Source organism: Anticarsia gemmatalis, chromosome 23, assembly GCF_050436995.1.
Source record: "Anticarsia gemmatalis isolate Benzon Research Colony breed Stoneville strain chromosome 23, ilAntGemm2 primary, whole genome shotgun sequence".
NCBI lineage: Eukaryota > Metazoa > Arthropoda > Insecta > Lepidoptera > Erebidae > Anticarsia > Anticarsia gemmatalis.
Genome location: NC_134767.1, coordinates 7,432,814 through 7,451,269, shown reverse-complemented (window position 1 = coordinate 7,451,269; position 18,456 = coordinate 7,432,814). Strand labels below are relative to the sequence as shown.

Below are 18,456 nucleotides of genomic sequence, written 5' to 3'. Positions count from 1 at the left end.
ACATAGTGGTCCCTGCTAGCAAAAATAATATTAAAGTGGTCCCGGACTAAGACAAGGTTGAGAACCTCTGAACTAGATGGTCGGAGGACATCGTGAACTATGTAGAACTGCGATGGTTGAGACAAAGACAGAAACGCCATACTGAGGGGGTGGGCTATACTCAACAGCGAGTAGAAGTAGGCTTGATAGATAGAAAGAAGCTGAAATTTGAATCTTCAAGAGCCATTATATCTTACTAAAGCAGTCCAAAGGCTGATAAAATAATTACATTCCAACTAAATAAGCCTACTCTAATCACCTATTTTTTCCAGGCGAAGGTTCCTGCAACAGCAACGACGGCTACAGCCAAAGGACCCCCACCGACGACAAATCTCCCCCCGGCAGTGACGACGACACCCCCCGGCCGGGGTCCGCGGCCGACAACAAGAAGAAGCACAGGAGAAACAGGACCACCTTCACGACGTACCAGCTGCATGAGCTGGAGCGAGCGTTCGAGAAGTCACATTACCCTGATGTGTATTCGAGGGAGGAACTGGCTATGAAGGTCAATTTGCCTGAAGTCAGAGTGCAGGTTAGTGTCTTCACGTTTGTAATTTTTCATTAAAAACTATGGTAATGCAGTGCATGCAGGTACCAATTTGGAGCCGTAAATCCTGAGTATGTTTTCAAGTATGGATGTGAATATAGCGTATGCTGTATATCATGATATGGGCTTGTACCGATTTGGAACAGCTATACCTTTTTTTCATTATTTTTATTCAATGATATTTAGCCGACATGATAAGCCTTCCAAAGTCTTTTGCACTTTGCTCTTTCCTTAACACGTATAAGTATGGCAAAATGTATTAACTTTCTAGGGATTTATATAAGTTTAACTTGGTCACGTTAATACCATACCGTCAGGAGAACGAAATTCAAAGTTAGTTTTCAAGTCACCGCCTTTTTCCGATTCTCAACAACTCTATCAATAGAGCTTATCTTGTTACTTTATAAAAGAAGAAAGCTCCAATTCAACCATTTTGAACCTTTTCACCGAATCAAAACCCAAAACGTACTTTCCTCTATAATAAAGCGTACTTCGCAAACATTGAGTGAAGGGCCCTACGGGGAAGGGTAAAAGGGGCAATAATGAACCCAAGGGGCTTATGCCACTCAATCCCCTTAGCTTTGCGAACATATGTCAGTCGATTGATGCCCAACCAGTTTACGTGACCCGCCCCGCTATAGCATCCTAACAAAAAACCAATATATTTCACAAATCGTTAGCAAATTCAGAGCTCTTATTAAACTGGACATATCTTAATTGCTTTCTTATGCTGCTGATTGTGAACAAGGAATTTTGACACTAATGTTTCGGTAATAGGGTTTGTATTAGCTTGGGATGTTTTGGTTTTATTTCTGTTTGCCGAATAATGCGGTTGCCAACTAATCTGACACTTGGTTTTCAATATACGATAAGCTGATTTTAATAGCTTGTAATAAAATGTCATAGTATTTGGTAACCTTGAGGGTCTTTATAATATTTACAAAACTGTCTTCTTAGCCCAGTGGCGTGGAGAGGGCTCAATTCAACCTTCAGATTATCAGTTAATCAAATAAACGCAAAATGTTGGATACATTATGTACTGTACAGGGGTTCTGAAAGTTTTAAAGTAGTGTGTAAATGATAATAGTATGTAGATAGCTTTGGTTTAAAATGTTGCTAGACCGTTCTACTTATTGCTTTCTCGAAAAGTATCATGTAACTGCTGTAGAAGAAACATTTTTGATGCCATTTTCATTCATGAAACTGTATCTGTGAATTCAACTAATCATTAAGCATTGGGTTTGATAGCTTAACTAGTTTTTTGATTTTTGTGAGAACATCCTTAACAGTAAACCGCATTTGACGATATAATTTGGTCTTCTTCTTCTTCTTGTCGCATGGTTAGTGGTCAACCTAGTGTCAAAGTTGTTCAAGCCGCCCGAAGGCCTTTGACGTGGCTTAACGACTATTATCTTGACTGACAACAACCGGGACCGACTTTTTACGTGCCGAATTTGGTACTGAGAAGAGAAGCTGACTCCAGTATATATGTATTTTAAACAGCTCCAATAATTGCTCATGTATCGTGCGTGTATTCCTCGATATCTATCAAAGAAAAAACACAGCCTTAAATCTTCAAAATACCAATAAATCTAAGTAAAACGAATAGTGTGTGGATACGAGACGTGTCTGGCACGGAAGCGGCCGGTAATTTGCTTAAACCGGCCGCTCAGCGACACCTCGGACATCTAGCGCTGATGCGATTAAACACTTAACTAAAGATGCCTGTATTGATTTTAGTTCCAGCTTGGTATAGTAATTGATGTGTATATAATGTGAAATGGGATAAATGTAGTCATCTGTAGGTATATTGTTACAAGATTCGTGAAATCGAAAGAATAGGATGACAGAAAACAATAGCTGGCACAATATTACTTGAATATAAGAGCGCATAATAAAATCTTATGTATGTACGCACATGTCACACAATATGATCTGGTGTAGCATTTGTACAACAAAGAGTAGACCCTGATTTCAATCAGCATATATCCTAGGTTTAGAATAGAATTGTCTGTGACAAAATTGGTAGAAAATTTCGTGTTTTCGTATGTCGTACATAGGTACACAAAAAAACTGTTTGAAATTTGTAATTTATGTTTTTAACATCGTTTAAAAGACAACTAAACTGTCGAATATTTTCGCAGGTGTAATTAACACTAGTTATCACCAATAAACTCAGTGTTCCTATAAATTCATGGCTACAAACCTACTAGTCGTACAGTCCTACAAAGAGAAACTCTATCGAGAGAGGTCAATAAACCATCTGTACAGAAGGGTAACTAATTGAAACGTCCACTACCGACGGACGAATGCCTTCACTAATTACTGTTTTACAAACAATACACGTTAAATACCGTGAAGTAAAGGGTACTTAATATACCTACAGGGTGCTGTTTGTAACACTGTCAAATTTATTTTATTATTGAGTATGAAGTCGTCTGGGTAGCTGTGGCTATAAGGAACTTTATATAGTGGTCTATGTTACTCCCTAGAATACATTTCTATGGTAAATCGCATTCAAATCAGCAAAGGCGTTACGCACAGACATACAGTTTGACTTTACGACGTTCGCTTTTATTAGCTTTTGCCCATATATCCAACCACGCGGATTTAAAAAAAATGCTAATTTTCTTTCCTGTGTCATGTCTATTCTCTTTCTCTTTCATGCTATGAGTCCCATATGGTAGTGGGGCCAGCCTTCCTGGTTTTTCTCCTCCACTTCGCTCTATCCTGGACATCGTCTTCGGAACTTACACTCTTACACTCACTCATGTCTTTTTGCACTACAGTTTCCCATCTAGTTTTGGGCCGTCCTCTAGATCTACGACCGGGGAGTGAAAGTTGTAGTAATGTGTCATGTCTATTGATTTATTAAAATGTTAAACTTTAACGGATTGAAACAGTATATGCTTTTTTGATGATAATGTATAGATAACATATATAAACGGAACAAGGACGAACTAAATGAGAACTTCCGTGCTATTACCAGATCAGCTCCCCTATTGCGTTTATCAATTGACAACTCAAATTGATGTAGAAGTACATACATTGAGTATTACTTTGAATCAGACCGCAGGGTCACTTTTTATTTAATAGAAGCCTAAAAGCTGGCAATATGTTGGAAGTGTTACTAAGGAGAATGGGCACTCCTGGGCGGTCGGCGGCCATTAATGAAAGTAGTGTCAAATTAAAGTAATGATAACTAGGAACAACTTTTACTAAGAACGTTTCGCTGCAATCCTTTCAGGAAACAATATATTGACATGTAAATATAATGGAATTTCATAGAACAAATACAATTATTTCGTGTCTGTAATGCATTTAATGTTGTGTAATAACGTTACATCTTCTTATAACGATTGCAATGCCATCAAAATGAACAATAATCGTAACTCGTATCTATCTATTATATGATTCACCTAGTTTCAAAGTTGTTCAAGCCGCCCGAATGTTATCTTAGTTGACAACAACCGGGACCGACTTTTTACGTGCCCTCGGAAGCACGGAGAAGCTCAGTTCAAATACCACAATGCGGTCACCCATCTATAGAATGACCGCGCCAACGGTTGCTTAACCAACGGATCGTTTACCGACCAGTGAGCGCAACTGGCTATGAACGCCTCGTTTTTAAGCTGAGCATTCAAGACAGATAAGTCGTCTCAGTGAATATATTATAGAAGAGCAAGATGTTTACTTGTTACGATATTTATATATTTACATGTTATGATTGTTCGAATATTAATAATGTCTACATTTGTATGCAATAATATGAATAGTACTTTTTATTTAATCTCCGAATATAAGCCAAAAATATGTTTTTATACTATTAAAAGTGCTCAAAAACAAAAATGTATTTTGTTCGTCATATAAGTGCGTCGCGGCAATAAAACTTCTACACGGTAATTATAGGACTAAACTACATTAAAAAAACAAAAAATCAAGTTTGGCCGCGGATCGCCCAGGCTCCATACTATTTTGCCCATTCTCCTTTCATCATTTATACTAATAAAATAGCCTAAATAGGCGACAGAACCGAAATGTATGTAGGTAATAGGAACAATTTAAAACGAATAAACCCGCATTTTTACAATCCTTTTTAAGAACGGATGTATAGAATTTAATGTGTTTTTTACTCTCAGACCAACCCACTCTCAAACTTCATTCGAAAACCCTTTTCAATCAAACACACCTTTACAACACCCCTATAATTTACGTAACAATTTTAAACCTAACAATGTGCAGAAATCCATTAAAACTCTTCAACAATTGAAACATATCTTATCTTATCTCAAATTAATCGTATTCTTTAAAAAGTCAGTCACACATAAACACTTCTATTCTAGGACCAACCATTTAAACAAGACCTGTGAAAACGTTCACATGATTCCAAATCAGAGCTCAGTTAAAATTGGCCGTTTGAATTGACCTATCGTAGTTGCGGACCATTTTATGTTGGTCTTTGTTACATTTGAAGTGGTTACGCTTGAGAGGTCTGCTATTACTGGCCGGTACACAATGCCGGAGTGCATTAAACGCCAAATAGACAACAATGGTAAAGCGATGTAATCGAATTCTGGTGCTTTGATCGAAAATGTTAGGGTGACCATCGTTTAGGGTAAAATGTTTGATACGGTAATAAAATTACATTATTGTATAATATATTTTTTAATGTGTTCTGAACCTCTTTGAAAGTTATTGTATTATTATGTTTATGGCGATGAAGTAATTTAACTTAGAGCACGGGTCTACTCCCGTACTGAGAGATGGAGAACTGGGTATAGTGTTTTATTATGTTATACATTTTTCTTTTAATATCTACATAAGGACAGAACATTAAGAGCTAGTTTCCCGTCTTATGAATAAGTGTAAGATAAAGATAACCTATCTAATAGATGAAGTAGCAGCACATGTATGAAAACTACGGTCAAAATCTACCAGTTAAAATAAACTACATGTATTTCGACTAGGTGAAAACGGGACTCAGCCAAAAAATAACGTCGCTTTTCTTTAAATCTAAGACCGTCGCCTACAAAATTGACAAAATTAGATCAAATGTGTTCTAACTATTTCTTCTACGCTTTGCAACAGACAAATTGTCACAGTCCAAACAAAAAACTTAACAAAAACTGTTACTCCTCACTCCTTTTCGGAACACTTCCTATAATGTGCTGTCATTACATTCACCCCAAACATCTCAATAGGTCGTCACTTATCGCCGTCATGCTTCAGTGGCGACCAAACGTGCTAATAAACGTTTTTGTATCCCAACCTAATAAAACACTCATCATTGAAAATACCACCTTATTTTCTTAAACATAAAGTCTTTTTTCCAACGTTATACTAAAGGTGGAAGTAAAAAAAGGATGTTATAGCAATTGATGCTTTATTTGGTTGAAGTTATGGTGCATTTTTTATTGTTAAATGCAGCGTGAAGTTTAAAGGGTGTTACAGAATGGGCTTTTATAATGTTTGTTTAGTGTTGCGATATTGTTTTGTGCGAATTTGTAATGATGTTTCAAAGTTTCGTGTTTTTACTTAATGGAGCTGTTGAATTAAAAGGATGTAGTCGTTAAGTTGCATTTAAATTCAAATTGTTGTTTTTTAAACACCTTTTTAGTTTAAATTTTAGTAAAGGTTTTGAATTTTTTGTGATTAGTAATGTATGGGAATACGCTTGAGTTACATGCCTAATACTTACAGCTTGAAAAATATATAAAATTAAGCGTACGTCAACTTAGAAGTCTTTTGAAGGCAATCCATACATGTTCAAAAGTATCAATTTCAAAAATTGGGATTTTATTTTCATACAGTAACATATTCCTATATTTTAGCATACGCTTATAAACGGCACTTATAATAGATTTTTATTACACATAAAAATTCTTAACTAACCAAGAATAAAGCCATTAAAAGCCATAAAACACTCAGAACAAAAATCACTTAACCAAAACTAAATTACTCCACTGCTAATAGTGTTGTAAGAAAACCCGTAATTTCCCGGGACTATAATTGCCTGTTCAGTATTTCGTACAAGAAAGGGTTACTGTTAACAGTTTTTGTCCGTCACGTCGTTAGCTTCCGATGATTGTAATTACTTTCGTTGATTCGCTAAGTGATTCGTGTGTGCCAAATTGCTGTAGTTTTTTGTGAGACTGTGTTACGTATGGCCGTAGACGATAAGTAAATTATCGAACACTACTTACTTTTTTGACGCATATAGTTTATCTAGACGCCGCCCACGATATCGTCCGCGTGGAAACCCTTCCCGTGTAAATCCCGATCCCTCGGGAACTCCGGGATAAAAAGTAGTATTCTGCGTCTTCAGAAACCTGTATTACATACCAAATTTCATCGTAACCAGTTCAGTAGTATTTGCGTGAAAGAGTAACAAGCATCCATACATACCTACTCACAAACTTACGCATTTATAATATTAGTAGGATTGTTATTTTCTGATGATAATTTTGAATATCATAACTTTAAAACGTTTGCGATGTATTCTCTAAAGATAACCGGTGTAACTTGCGCCGAAACGTCAGGCATTACAAGATAAAATGCGTGTTTGTGCGAATTTCCGTATTCTATTATATAACAATTGTGAAGATACTTTCATTTCCCAAAATAGCCACCAGATGAAAAGCAGATACAAATGTTCAGATTAATTTTAATAAATACCGGTCAATAATAAGAACAAACAAACAAATAAATTAATTAAATAACTTTGAAGTATTTAATTCAATATAACTCGTTATTAACTAACTTTTGATTATAATTAACTGGTCCTTTATTTACAATATTAGGCTTGTTATATAAATCAGCGCTAGATAGACCATTGTATACTTTATACAAATACACCTCTTTCCGAAGTGAAATATTAGCCTAGCCTTTCTTCCAACTATGTTGGAGTCGGCTTCCAGTCTCACCGGATGCAGCTGACTACCAGTATTTTACATGGAGCGACTGCCTATCGGACCTCCACAACCCAGTTACCTGGGTCATAACACGATACCCTTCGGTACGACTGGTTGTCAGACTTTCAAGCTTCTGACTACAGTTAACGACTTTCACGTATCTTTGAAAATTATTTATGTAGATTCTAGCCCTAGTATTAGACTAACCATTATGATAATACACTCCATTTCACACCAATTCTAACTCCTCCAAATGACCAAAAATAACTACCCCATTATTCCTATCGAATAGATCATAATAGTGACAATTACTATGGGGGTAAATAAACGCAATTTACACGCTCGTAATCGCGTTGATAATCCCGTGAGTCCCGTGACCGATCCCGGGAAGTCTCGTATTGTGCGGGATTATGGTCGCCCTACCGCGTGTAAATGTATGCAGCTGTGGTACTACACATACGTTTGAATTATATTGAGTTAACGACGCCATGCGCCATCTTTCTTTTTAGACTTGACTCAAAATTCTTGGAAGAAAGGAAATAATATAGGCACATACCTTTTTAAATATAACGATTTGGTAGCAAAAGCTTTCTAAATTCTGTTGAACTAATCAATGATCTTAGCTATTACTTATTTAATCAATAAATTAGTACGTATAATAGATTCTGACAATGTGAAATGATTATAATTTGATACCGGTAGGATAGGATAGAATTGCAACCACTGGAATATAATATAAGAATGCGTTTTATTAAGATACTCCATGGTACATATATGAACATAGGTCTGTTACGTAACTACAGTAAATCAATAGGTAATTAATTTTACCATCGGTATTTATTCCCTATTCATTTTTGTCTTAAATCTTGTGTTAATTAATTGAGGGCATGCAAAGTTCCCAACCCGCACTAGGTCAGCGTGGTAGACTCAAGGCCTAACTCTTCCCTCATTACGGGAGAAGACTCTTGCCCAGCAGTGGGACATTAATGGGTTAAAATTATTTATTTATTTTAATCTTGTGTAAATTTTAATCTACTAAGAAATACATACTAAAATAAAGTGTGTATTTTATACGTTCAAAATTAAAACACACAGATGCAGGCATAAATAAAAAGTTTAAAGACTAGTTGTTAATTACGTATGTAATGTCAAATGAAATCAGATGTTAATTTATCTAGGCTTTCAAGTAGCACTTTAGACAAGTCACGACTTACGCGTTAGTAATTAAACATAGTTTCAATTAACCAATTCGCGTCAATCAAATAAATGTGTGGTGCGATTCGCAAAATGGCTTCACGAGATATTTGTTATATGTTTCTAAAATTACGTTCATTTGGCCACTGAAAAAGGATTGTATGATTGTCTTTCTTTGGCCACTGAAAAAAGAATGTATAACTTTCAGCCTTTTTGTTGCTTGAAGATAATCATTCGTTTTTAAATGCTACTTTATCATGTTAATACCAAATAATGTATACACACATATACCTCGCTAGTTATTCAAAACGCCTCTTTTCTCTTATTAGACTAGTAATTGATAGACGATAAAAGCTTTTCGAGAACTACTCCTTATTTATTGCTCGGTAATTCCATACTTTGTTTCTTATTAAACCTAATAACACAAGCAATCATCTTACCACTAAAAATCCATAAAAATCACTCTTTCTTAAAATAAAACGACCAAAAATATAGTAAAACAATAACGATATAACAGTGTAGCGCGCATTGGATTACCGTGCACGAGACGAAGCCAGCGCCTATCGAGTTAGTTCGCAATTAATAACTATTATAACTTAATCCCACACGAGGCACGGGCACTGAATGTTTAGACGAGAAAACTAGACGAATTTCAAGTAAGTACGTTAAAATTTTGTGTACGCCGGCTCTGGATATTGATAAAGCTACAGTGGAGTCTCTTTATGTATAACTTCTTTGAAAAGATAGACCAATTTCTTGGTTTTTTTATTATTGACAAAAATAAATAAAAGCTTCAAGGTCAAATAAATTACGTTTTACGATTTTACTTATAAACCAAAAGTCACTGAACGACCCGTTCTATAGATTGGCCTAATCATAATCAGCCTAGCATTTCTTCCAACTACGTTAGTGTCGGCTTCAAGTCTCACCAGATGCAGCTGGATACCAATATTTTAAAAAGGATCCATTCCGTTTTAGATCCTTTTTGCTGTGCCTCTTTTATTTTGCATGCAAAGAACAAATAACTGTATTGATGCACCTTAAGCTTATCTTCGTCCAATTGAATTGTCAAAGTCAATCGAGTCTCATAAAAATACTGAAAGATTTTTAGAACTGGTCTCTGTCTACCCCGATGGGAAGGCGTGATTTATGTATGTCATATGTTTAAACATAGGTCTCAGCCTACCCCCTATAGAAAGAGGGCGCGATTTTATGTCTCCATGTTTTAGAACCGATGAAAAATGTATCCTCAAAAATTACCACAAAGAAACCTTAACCCAGTCTATGTTTATGAAATCACCTTTCAATATTTTTCTTGATCTCTGTTCGGTCTACTCATACGCGGGTCTACGCTATCGTAGGAGCGCGCAAGCTCGTGTAATTCGGTTAGTGCCAACAGGGCGGTGTGAACTTAACTTAGCGGGTGGACGCGCGCACTATAACTACCTAACTGGATGTAAGGGAATTTGTGTTCGTGTGCCTGAAATGGATGTGTTTAAGATATTTACAAAATGTTTATAAAGAAGTAATTGCTCGTTCTTAAGTATTAAGATTTGAGTATTATCACATCGTAAGTACGAGTTAAATAGAACATCAGTGTGTGTGTGTGTGAACTCAACTTTCTTTTCTAAACTCTGAAACTGACCGTTTTTAGGCAATAGATAACTAACAATGTAATTAAATGGATTCTGGAAATAAAGGACTCAAATTATTCTGTAACCGAATGAAAGACTCGTTACAAAGGCGGTAAATCCTCATTACTCATAGATAAAGTAGATATACGTTTGTACGTTGGAAGTATGTTAACTCAGATACTACTCCACTCTGGTTTTCAGACTCAATGTATTTTACAACTGCTTATTTAACAGTAACTCAGAGCATAGTACTATATACAATATATACATGCTATAGATATCTGAACATATTTAGTCCGTAGTTCATGGTGCGACTAGATTATCTACTTCGTTGTCAAAACAGCAATTCCGAAGATAGTCGAAACCAGCCGAACACACATCGAGTACATCTCAAGATACCAGGGCATCATAAGTATCGTGGGAGTCACAATGTGCCGGCAATTTGTTCAGCAGTACGGGAAATTGTGTTTATAGCGATCATATCATTTACTCCCCGGCTCTTTCATTTGATCCCCTCCGTGTGTATTTCGTTTCTTTTTATTTTTATGTTTCATTCCGGTGGTTAAGTTATGGTGAAAATCGATTGGCGAAATGTTAGGTTTTTATATGGTTATGAAACGATATAAAGGTTGTTGTGTATGCACGTATATGGCACTTCAAGGCTCAAGGGTACGTAAGTTTACGTCATCTTAGGATAAGTGGTGTTTAATTTGTGAACTTTGCTAGAAGTTTTCATACTTTTTGCTGTCAGTTAATCTTTCAGGAAGCCTATTGATTAATTGTGTAACCTATGATTGTGATTTTTGTCCAGTGTTTTTTTATTAAGTAGACAAACTCAGTATCTTCCTAACGTACAGTCATGGTACATCAAATATTTCGCAAATTCTTGTATTTTTCTACTTTTAATGCATTTTCTTTGTCAAATCCTTATAACATTGATACTTCATAGATTAAATAAAACTTTATGGCTAACTATTCAATATTAATTTACCGTTAAATTCGTCAGTAATTATTAAATTTTATCAGATCCAATATTACCGTTATAAAATCACCTCAAAATTCAAGACGAAATTATGAATAGGATATTAGTGAATCGGACAAGTATTGTGAGACCCTAATAATAGTTGAAAAGGGTCTAATAATAGTATAAGGTAATCATAACTTAGGACCTTTTGTTCGACATTAATTTGATTAAAATTTGACATCTCCATCCTGTTTAAAAAAACCTTTTAAATAACAGGAAACAACTAAATAAGGGTAATTCAATTACAGGCTTTAATACCATTTTATATTGAGCCGTGGAAAAGAACATTATATAAGTAATTATAGGTCAAGTTATATTGGATAGAGACGCCGTAAAAAAAGTGTAACCAGTTTACTCAGAGCTCTAATTCCCTTGAAAGGAAGAAGTTTATGTTCGACTGTCGTGGTTCAAGTTATACTGGTGATATTACAAAGGTGAAATATGAAAGAATAAAGCATTGAATGGTTAATAGCGGGTTCTGTACGTATCATGTCGGTGTAGATTACGCGAATGGCCGGCGGAACTCTAAACTTGATATTTCCGTTCTCCTTGCAAGTTTTTGTTTGATGTCTGGCCTTGTACAAATAATAATAATTAGCTTTATTTATTAAGTCTTATTAACGTCTGCAGTTAGTACCCAGATTATTAAATTTTTAGATATAAATGCAAACATCACTAATTGAGTTTGTACTTGTGGGAAGGTACAACGATAAAAATATTGATTTTAGATTTGCAAACACTTTGCTGTTTGGTATTTGCCAGGCTTTCCCGAAAGAAAAGCCGGTGAAAAGTAGTAGAGCATTCATCTTCAAAAGCTTGTTTATTTTTTCAGTATTTCTGTTTACAGTTAGTCTCGTTTATAAATATTTATCAACCTCTGTCGATCATATCCTGAAGTTAAATAGTTGTCAAGTGTGTGACTATCTCATACGACTGTTAGATTTTCAGATTAGTGAGTTAAGACAAAAGATCTTTAGCTTAACTATTATAATTATGTGTAAATAAATAACATTTAATAAGTCATTCCACACATTCACCCAAGTCCGTTTTTTCCACTTTCTATACTACGTTAAATTCTATGATTCGGTTGTTACCTTTTAAAGGTAGGTACTCATCCTTCACCAAATCATAAAAGGAATACTCAACAATTAAATTGTCCAACAATCTCTGTAAAGCCTCACTTTCGATAGCAATTAGCCTTTTACAAACAAACATCTGCACAAACAACAATAGAAGTGTCTCCTTTTCGCGCCATTTTACAACAATTCAATGGCGGCTTGCGCAAGCGCACAAGCGGATTATCCATCCAATTTGACAAAATAATTCAATACAAATACAAATATACTTTTGCTATTGAACATTTCATATTTTTTACTTAATATACCTTATTTCAAAGTCGATAAGGTTTAAAATTGCACAATTCTTCTATGAGCCAACGGCAAAGAGATTTCGAACACACTATTTGAATTGAGAACTTTAGAATTCGGCTTCGAGTGGCGGCTTGGTGAAAGATTCGACAAGACTTCTTTCTGTATCAACGAATTATCTACCTTAGTAGCATGAAGATAAGGTTGCAAATCGATTGATTTGCGTTCTGTTCATAAGATTGAACAGCGCGGTTTCACAGTCATATCCATCAAGCGGATATCAACCGCAGTACTTACAAAATAGAGATGAAAATGCGTTGTATGTTCTCTGAAATATGAAACCGACACTGAGACGTTAGGGTCTATAACTCTATACAAAGCTGAGTCGTATTAAGTTCTCGGTGCCTTTGTAAAATAGAAGTATCATCGGCTAATTTTGTGTTAAATGTGCATTATAAAGACGGTCCTTTTGGAAGATTTACGAAGAACTTGAGACGAAGGCGCTAAGATGTGATTGCAAAGCCGCCGCTCAGCTTTTTGTAAGTTATCTGGGTTTTCGTTGAAATTGTGTATTGCTACCTTTTGATCTATGAGTACTCAATAATCCGTGGGATTAGTTTGTTTGTGAATGATATTCAAGTAGGTAAATATTGTCGTTGTAGTAGAGTCTCTTCCTCAACGGAATTTTGCAGGGAAATGTTATATTTCAAGATTTCTAAGTTATTTTTAATAAAATATTTTGTTTTGCATTCACCCACAAAAGGCGAGGAACTTTAGCGTTTCATCACTGATTAACTTTGTAGAATACTGTATTATAACGTAGACTATTCATTTTCACCCTATTTGTCATGTTTTCAGAGTCGCGACGCGCTCTAGAGATATTTACTGTTCCGTCATTTGAATATACCATGATTGTATTGTGTGTTCTTTTTTATGGTACTAGTATAAGTGAGCTTAGCACTTTGGTCGAAAAACCGACATTGTTACGTCTCTGAATTTAAAAACCTCAAAAATATATCACCAAAACCGCAAATTCATCTGCCATTTCAACACCTAAACCAGACAAATAATCACTTAATAACATAATTACATCAATTAGAACAAAACTCGAGTAATTACAATCCGCCTCTCTCATTCAATCTTCTAATAAGAATAATCCGAGAGATTCCCCGCCTAGCCTAACGCAATTCAAAAGTTGCTTACATAACGAACCGCAGGCAAAAATCAACCTTATGATTCAATTATAAAGTGGCTTTTTGCTTGTCGGTTGACTGGCGGTTATACCGTTTAGCACAATTAGCAGAGCTGACAAATACTAAATTAACCTTTTAGCTAGACAAGTATGGCGGAGTTGGCGCAAATTTTAATTAAGAATTGCGAATTGAAAAGTTATACGGTACTTTAATAGTATTGGAGTTATTCTTTAATTGAAATATTGTTGGATTTATGAGTTTTGTATAGCGCTTGTTATATTTTAAAGTAAAGCAGACTTATATGCCGACCAAAGGTTTTTTGTAACCGACCAAAAAGAGAACTTTTAACGGGCATAATTTCAGACTTTATTAAATGGAGAAATTTACTTCAAATAAAAAATCCAGTCATTTTTTAGGCGAATAAAGCCTTGAATCTTTTCAAACTACCATAACATACGATTAGGTATATAATCATTCTATCTACATACTTTACAATTACACTTAAACGACAATGTAAATCTTAATAAAACTTAACATTAAGCACCCATTAACCGTACAAACAGAATCTAATTACCATCTTACACAAAGCCATCAAAATTCAAAACAAAAACCATATCACTTAACGCGAGCGCAAAACAAAAGCCTGCTCCAAGCAAATTAGCGCAATAAATTAATTAGTCCTCACTACACCCTGTATAGCGCATATGTACTGAGCTTACATAAACGTGAACATGCTGTATAATGGCTGTTTCGTAACCAGTGAACGGTGTTTATTGGACTTAATGGCGATGAATCGATTGTCTTTTGTTGAGTTCCATCTGAATCGTAGCTGTTTCGTAGCAGTTTGCTACGGCGTAGACGTGTTTGTATTTAGTGAAAGGACAGGTATTTTTGTTGCTCAGTATGTTTTTTATATTATTATGTAGAATTTTTAGCGTCTATGAGTAGCATAGTTTAAACTCATTATGTCGTTAAATTCGTTCAGTTTTCCCTATTCTAATTTGTATAATTCCGAAAAATGCAAGCAAGGCGTACGACACCCAAATATTGCAATGGGGGCGAATCTATCGCCATACCGGACGCATTACCAAACTTCGGGATACAACTGACAGTGTAGCAAAGTAAATGAGAAAAATCTAAAGAAATATCACTCGTGACTCAAGAATCGAATACGAGACTTCATTATCTGCAGTCGTATAGACTACTCTAAACGCGGAAGCTGAAAGTTTGAAATAAATTCAAACTGCAGTCAAATAAAATACCAATTTGTTAAATAATTCTCTCTAAAACATTCCTCAGGGACCATCTCAAATTGCGTGTGACCTCGCAAAAATACTCAAAAATTAATTACATATAATACTCCCTAACTGTAACTTGACACTTTGTAAACAGTTACGTTATTAGGGTGGTGAACAGGGGTAGGTTCAACGTTGTGAGGAACAAAAAAGATTGAAGTGATTGTCAGTATTTTATTTTATTGTAAAAGGTTGAAGATTTAGGACGGATACTTTGATTCTGCCAATTATGTAACCGTCTTATAATTTCTAGAACATTCAACAGTCAAAAGTTTAATCAAAGTTAACTAATAGATAAATCTTTAAAAAAATAATGATCATCAATTCGTTATAAAGCATTCAAAACAAAAACATTAATTTTATTCTCCTCTCTTTTCTATATATTTTTTTTTCTACTGCTGTTCTACAAATAGAATCTTAAAGATTGAGATAGAGACTGAACATGCGTATTCAAATGATGCATCCATCAATCGAAATTATCAATCTCCCGAACACCAATCATTTGCAAACCCTGATTTTAAGTTCTTTTCGCATCAACTCTCGCAATGTTCCGTCAAATTAGCCATAGGGTGGGTGTACCGACACGTCACGTGCCCGACACGTGAACGACACGAGGCCGCCACGAGCTCAGACGACAAACACGATACTGTATTATTTAGCGTCACTCATACGGCTGCGAATTCTGTGTGATTGTGAATTAGCTTGATATTTGCGTGGTGAGAAGTCAACCGTAGGTAGGTCAAAATATTGAAACTTATTTGCCGTTTTCCAAACGTTAATCTTGGTCTATGTATTCATACTACGATGCTAACTTTGTCTGTTGAAATACTTTCAGATTTTCATGCCAGCACATGTAAAAAAATTGCAGGACTGTTGTTCCAACTGAAAAAATTATTACCCGAAAAAATACAGTTAAACTCAAAACGACTTAGTTACAATTTTTTTACTATAAGTTTTAATAAACGTGCATTAAAAATATTTTCATCAGTGGGTATCGAAACCCTGTTGTAAACTATTTTTGATGATTTTTTGACAACTTGTAAATTATAAGGTTAGCCATAAAATAAAAGAAAAATACACTTAACAATCCATACAAATTATCATACAAATACAAAAAAATACTAACCCAAAAATAATGAACTCCAGTCACAAGGGTGAAATGAGCGAATTAGTATGTAATAGCAGTCTATTGTCACATTGTCGTATTGTACCGAGGAGCGAGGGACTAATAGTTAGTTGTGAATGTGGTGAGAACGTACAGACAATGGGAACGTGTTTGTGTCACGTTTTTGCATTACTATTACAGCTAATTTGAGATTTGATATGTTTTTTCTGTGGTTGATTTTTGAAGGGCTTTTTAGTTGAATTTAACTTCAAATTAGTGATCATGGGTGAATGAAATCTCTTAAAAACTTTTAATTGCTGAAATCTCTTTAAAACAGAATAGTGGGCGCCCATAATTCAATATTTCTAAGCTTCAAAGTAAACTATAGATAATCGAAAATTCTTGAACAATTAAATATTTTTTTATTTGAAAGACTTTATTAATTGTAACTAATTGGCACTCGTAATAAAATAAATACAGACGTTACGATGTTTATTTGCACAAAAACTGCATTAAACATCATATCTCACGTGTCCCACCAACATTGTTACACAAAAACAATCACCAAAAACCAACCCATAAAAGTACACAAACAATTAATAACCTCGCTTCTAAAAGAAGGAACAATTTGAAAACATGTCGGTACCGCAAATCGTTGTCGCTTACGCTCATCGCTGTAATTAATTTAACTCTACAAAGTTGATTCGATTGCGAGTGTTGCGACGATGTCGTCCACGCAACAATGTTGAATGTTGCTAACGACTAGTGTGACCATGTTTCTTGATTGGGAAGAATTTTTTTGGGTGAAATTCTGACAGGGTCTTGCTATAAGTGAGTTGGGAAAATGTTAAGCTTTTTGGTTCTGAAAAACGATGTGTTTAATTTTGTGCAAAGACGAATGCATTTACTTGTACATAGGTGTTCTTAGCGTAACTTTGTCAAATTACAGTAGGACTACAGTAGTATTTACTTTTTTACAAGAATAAAAATCTATATATAATATAATTTTTGCAATCAAAGAATGAAAATCTATCGCTAGCAAAGTGGTTAGATTTGCTATTTGTTGGTTTTCGTCTGATTCAATTCACCAATTTTCAGTGTAAGACTAAATTTTCAAACTATTTTCACTGGCTTCACATAAATAAATTTTAAAATTCTCCATAAATTGTGTGACTATTTATCAACAAAAATAAACAGATAGAGTAATAAAAACCTATAATTGGTACGTCCAACATTCTCTATAATATATGGTACCACTACAAACGACTCAATTTGCCCGCGCCCCGTAAGTAATTTGTTTTCGATTGATTTCGCCTTTTTTATGTTCATTCATTCGGTATTCTATAAAATCGTTGTTCCAACAATTAATCATGCTCGCGTACCACAACCTTTTATAATTTACTTAATACTGTAATTGCTTTCGAACGTGGTGAAATTTTATTAAAAACCAATTTCGTTGTACCTGATTTGCGTACGGGGGTGAGTTTTCACAATGTCCTTGTCAATTACGATATTAGTTCTTTGAATAAAGTTATATTTGAATGTTTTCACTTGTTTGTTATAGTGTTGATTTTCTATAACTGTTACACATAATACGCATTGTTCATTTCAATAACGTTAAATAGATACAGTTGAATAAACCATTTCAATTGTATTTTTTGACGATTTTATAAAAGTGCAGGAAATACTACGGAACGCTAGATAAAATAGTTAGTTTTATGGTTGAAAGAAGCAATGTAACCGTTAGTAAACTTCATAACAGTACAGCTATTCCTTTTAAAAGAAGATATTTGTGTACAAAAAGCACACTCAGCAACAAAAATCGCTACATGAATTTATATTTTGTAAACTCCATTATCAAACTCAAGAAATTTGCTTCTCTTTACGGAACTTTTAAAAGGTAGAGACTTAAAATCAAAGAATCGCGATCTCAAACACTAACGACTTACTCAATAAACCGAACTTTTAAAGGAAAAATACTCACATTAAATATAAGACCTACGTTTGAAGGAAACAAACTCAGAAATCAAACAGCAACTGCTCAACAAACACGAGCTCAATAGTGACACGTGCATCAGTTAATAGTGCTCCTATTATCGTCCACGCAATTACTAGCTGCGATCTTTTGTGCAAATAAATAAGTCGTT

The 18,456-nt window shown here is 34.8% G+C and overlaps 1 protein-coding gene across 1 annotated transcript in view; it reads left to right on the top strand.

Moving 5' to 3' along the window:
* The window catches only part of LOC142983106 (retinal homeobox protein Rx-B-like), a 45,545-nt gene that overhangs the window by 12,054 nt on the left and 15,035 nt on the right, over positions 1–18,456 (top strand). The window contains exon 2 of the mRNA XM_076129941.1: positions 312–571. Within this exon, the coding sequence (XP_075986056.1) occupies positions 312–571 (260 nt within the window). The remainder of the gene's footprint in view (positions 1–311; positions 572–18,456) is intronic.